Genomic DNA, 4,727 nt, shown 5'->3' with positions numbered 1-4,727 from the left:
CTAGAGATTCGTCCTTTGACATGGCCAGGTTTTGTGACCGCCAATGCAGGGTTACAGGGCACGGTAGTCGGTGGGTAGCAGCATATTTTATGTTTTATTAGGGCATTTTTAACCGAATGTCATTCTGGGCGTTTGCAATTCGTGCAAGCGTCCAATAAAGCGGCATTCAAAAAGTTATTTTATATTTTGAACAGTGCAACGCTAATATTAGTGGGATAATATTAGTGGGATAAACGTTTGTTGTTGTTGTTGAACAATACGACATTAACCGAATGTCATTTGGGCATTTGCAGTTCGTGCAAGCGCCCAATCAAGCGACATTCAAAAAGGCATTTTCGCATTTTGAATATTGCAACACTAATATTAGTGGGATAAAGACTTGGTGTTGTTGAACCGTGCGACATTAACCAAATGTCATTCAGGCATTTGCAGTTAAGGCAAGCGTCCAATCAAACGACATTTATAAAGGTATTTTTGCGTTTTTTTAATGTGAAGGTAATATTAGTGGGATAAAAGTTTGTTGTTGTTGTTGTTGAGCAGTGCAACACTAATATTGATTTCGCACTATTCATGACTGTATTTTCTTAGAAAAAAAGAATAGATAAAGAATATATACATAATATTCTTTTTTGATGTCAGAAATAGAATTCGATTGGAAATGAATTACTGTTTGAAATGTCCTCATGTACTCTTCAATCATAATATTATTAATCCAAGGTATCAATATAATATCTTTTTTCTTCAGTTGATCACAGCAAAACTTCAGCTGAAAGGCGTTTAATCGGTTCCAAAACATAATATTATGCATGAAATAATAGAAAAAAAACGAACTTAATTAGCACATTGCTTATCTGACCAATAGATCCAAGATTAATATGTTTAATTAACAGGTTAAACAAATTCCTGTTCTTAGCTAGCTTAGAAATAATTTACTTAAAGAATCCAAGCAGCTATATACAAAATAACGCCGAACTGATCCCAAAAAAAATTCAGATCCTGTGAACAATTATGAGCTCTTAATGCTAGTAAGTTACTTACCAAATTAATTACTGTAACTTATGTAAAAACTTTCTATAACCTTCAAGACAAATTAAATCTATTTAAGTTTTATATGCAACTCCCAAACTCTTAATCTCTCCTTTGGACTATATAATAAGCTCCCACCTCCTCACTCATCCCATCAAAATACCCAACGTACAGCAACAACAATGGCGAAATCAGGAGCTATTGCTTACGCCATCCTCTTCCTCGTAATCGTGGGCACAACCATTCCGACAGCCTCATCATTCCAACTCCTCCCTGACATCTTCAAGTGCTGGAAAGCCATCGTTGAGGTCGAACACTGTGTGGTGAAGCTTATTCCTAGCTTCCTTAACTTACATATAAGGCTCACCCAAGAATGTTGCAAGGCTTTCGTGCACATTGAAGATAGTTGTCTTCCTGCTGTGTTCACCGCTCCTGTGTTTGGCCCCGGGTTGTCCAACTTCACCTCCAGCGTTTGTGGCGTATTTGCCGATCCGCCAGCTTCGGCTTAAGTGATTTTCTAGCTTTGTTTTCAATAAGGCTCTTGCTCTTTCATGAAAATGGATATAATTATTTGTATGAATGATGGTGGTTTTAACCTTTTGGTTTTGTTAAAGATCGATTTAAGTTTCTTGATCATGTATGTTTAATGTTATTCCGATGCTAATAAAAAAATTGCAATAAGCCTTTTTCTCGTATTTTGAAATCACAAGCTGCAGGTTATTGCCTTGAATATTTCAAATGAACTCTTTATTCTTATAATAGCACTTTATTTTGTATGACACTTAGTTTTTATCGTTCTAATGGTATATTGCTTTGATACCAATTATGATAGCCCAAATTCTTAACTAAGAGCCCACCAATTTTACCGTGTTGGTGTTCCTAGGAGGTTATCCATCCCATAATTTCTCAGGTATGAGCACGCTTAACTGCGCGCGGAGTTTCTTAATGAGATTCCAACAATTACACCAAAAGGTGTGTAGATGTTTAAGAGTTTAATTTCTTTTACTTAAGGGGTTTCACAACAATACAATCAAATTCCACACAATCTAATATTAGCGTGGCTAAAGTTTTTAATAATGTGATTATAAAATTGTTAGGGGTAAAACACTTTTCTTAAAAGCTATCATATGAATGATAAATATTTTCTTTTTCAGAAATTAGGAGAACGCTTATTTATAACTAACTAATATATTTTATTAAATTTGATTGCAAAAAACAACTTCCAATCCCAAAAGCTATTGAAAAGAACCTAAAAGCTGATGAATGTTTAGGTTTCAAGTTTATTTTCAGGAAATTATACAGCTTCAAAAATTTTAATTAAAGCTTAACCGTTCATATGAAATTCATCGATGACGTACATATATATATATCATTTACAGCCTTAAAGCATTTTTTTCTACTCGATTAAAATGCGAATATTTCTCTTCTTGATCACCACTAACTATAGAGAAGGCGAGGCCGTCTTCCTAACACAGCAATGCGATGCCAGTAATAGTCGTGATGCTCATGGCCTGGAAACATGAAGTCGAACTGTTTGTCACCGAGCATCAGTTGATTCAAGAATAGCTCCGTTGTTGGAGTCCACGCCACCACCGCCGCCATCCTCTCTATCCGCTCGCAGGCTCGCCGGTCGATCGGCGGCACCGGTGTTACAACGTCATCCTCCTCCTCCTCCTCTTCTTCTTCTGATGATGATTCCGCCATGGTTATTACTCTTGAGAGTTGGAGTGCTTGCTCTTCTTCCTTCTCCATCTATTGGTTTCTGTGATCTCTGGTGGAGAAGAGAACTACGCAAATATATAGAGAGGAAGGTAGGAAAAGTTATGGATGCGGAGAGCAGAACGTGAATGGAAGGGCCAAAGAAAGTGTTAGGCATAATCGTGCACGAGAAGTGCGTTTACTGCGACATTTACAAGTCAAATCAAATCCAAAGATTTTTGAAAATTTACAACTGGAAAATTTCCGTGAAATATTATAATTTTTATGAAAATAAAAACTGATGATAATATGCTCGGCTAAATTTAACTTATAATATTAAATATTTTTCTTCAGTTAAGTATATTTTCATACAATTATAATATATTTTATTTTGTTTGAATACAAACATGCATTTTGAATAGTCAACTATATAAATGAGGTTATAGGCCAATAACTTGACCTTCCATGCACTATCAAATAATAGGATTTTTCGCAGCATATGTTAAGAGCAGTTTTAAAATCACTGCTAAAACTAACACATCATTCAATCTATACCACCAGTCTTGAAACTGTTGTGGAATGTTATTGCAGCGTATTGCCATCACAACGGGGATGCAACGGTTTTAGAACTGCTGCAAAGTAAAATATAGCAGTTATAACTGCGGGGAAAAGTAAAAAATTGTGACGCGATAGCCCGATTTTTTTATAATGATAATTATTATTAATAATTTTTTGAGAAATAAACTAACATCAAAGGATGATTATAATGGCATAAGATGGTGGCGGTCAAGTGATGATGATATGATAATAAAGATTATAATGGTTGTGTGATAGTAATCTCATGATGACAGTCGAACGACGATGATCAGGTGAAAGCCATAATCAACACTACAGGAAAATCAACGATTACAAGCAGTAAATCCGGCGGTCAAATAATCGCCGGAAGTACTGACAGTTTAATCGGCCGTCTGACAGTCGATATTAACCGACTCTTTTCTCCGACGGTGTTTAATAACAAACCACCGTGAATGTCGGTGGTAAAATAACCCCCGTTTAGGCTGCCTGTTTTCTATTTTTGCGTGGGATTTACCGGTGGCCAAGTCGTCGGTGTTAAGTGTTTTTTTTTCCGGATAACTACCGGAAATTGACCTAAAATTGGTCAAACCGACCCTTCCTCATCATTTGTTCGCGTATTGTTTTTCCTCCAAACGCCGCTCTGCTAGTGCTAGCCTTCGACTACGTTCGCAGGACTCTGGCCACCGACAACGTAACTATGGCCGCCGATCACGCCTTCACTCTGGCCACCGATCACACCCTTGCTATGTCCGCCAACGCCCTTGCTATGCCCGTCGACTTCCTCGATCACTCCGGCTAAGCCAAACGCCCCAAAGGTTGTTACATTAACTTTTTTTTTCCCTTTAGTCTTGGATGGTTATTTAGAGAGTATTTTCGTATTTCATTTTGATTACATCGAGGTTTTGGAGTGTAGGTTGCGGCGTGATACTAATGTTCCTCAAAATCAAATTGGATTCATGTCGGGTAGGCCTACTATGGAAGCCATATATTTATTGAGAGGTTTGGTAGATAAATAAAGAGATAATAAGGAGGATCTACATATGATATTTTTTATTTAGAGAAAGCATATGATAAAGTTTCAAGAGAAGTGCTATGGAGAGTTCTGGAAAAGAAAGGGGTTTAACGCTTATTAAAAAGTCATTAAGGATATGTATGCATAAGTTGTTATTTGTGTTCAAACAAAAGGTGGTTTGACCAAGTATTTTCCAATTTAAGATGGATTACATCAAGGATCACCCTTAAACACATATTGTTGCTTCAATCATGGATGTTCTTACTAGACATTTGCAGAGGTCAACGTATGAAGATTTTTGTGAATTTAATTTTAATAGCAATAGATTCATTGGGCGAATTGTGAGTTTGGACAATTAAGTCATTAATAAGGATTTTCGATAGTGCCCAAAAATTACAAAAAAAAAAAAAAAAAA

At 36.4% G+C, this 4,727-nt stretch overlaps 1 protein-coding gene across 1 annotated transcript; it reads left to right on the top strand.

The window, feature by feature from the left end:
• Positions 1–1,208: 1,208 nt before the first annotated feature.
• On the top strand, positions 1,209–1,535 carry LOC110113348 (egg cell-secreted protein 1.2-like). The gene has a single exon (XM_020845897.1). The coding sequence runs from the start codon at positions 1,209–1,211 to the stop codon at positions 1,533–1,535; it is 327 nt and encodes a 108-aa protein (XP_020701556.1).
• The last annotated feature ends 3,192 nt before the right edge of the window (positions 1,536–4,727 follow it).

The sequence above is a fragment of the Dendrobium catenatum genome, unplaced genomic scaffold (genome assembly GCF_001605985.2).
Source record: "Dendrobium catenatum unplaced genomic scaffold, ASM160598v2 fragScaff_scaffold_1597, whole genome shotgun sequence".
Classification (NCBI taxonomy): domain Eukaryota; kingdom Viridiplantae; phylum Streptophyta; class Magnoliopsida; order Asparagales; family Orchidaceae; genus Dendrobium; species Dendrobium catenatum.
This window is presented reverse-complemented; position numbering and strand designations above follow the sequence as displayed.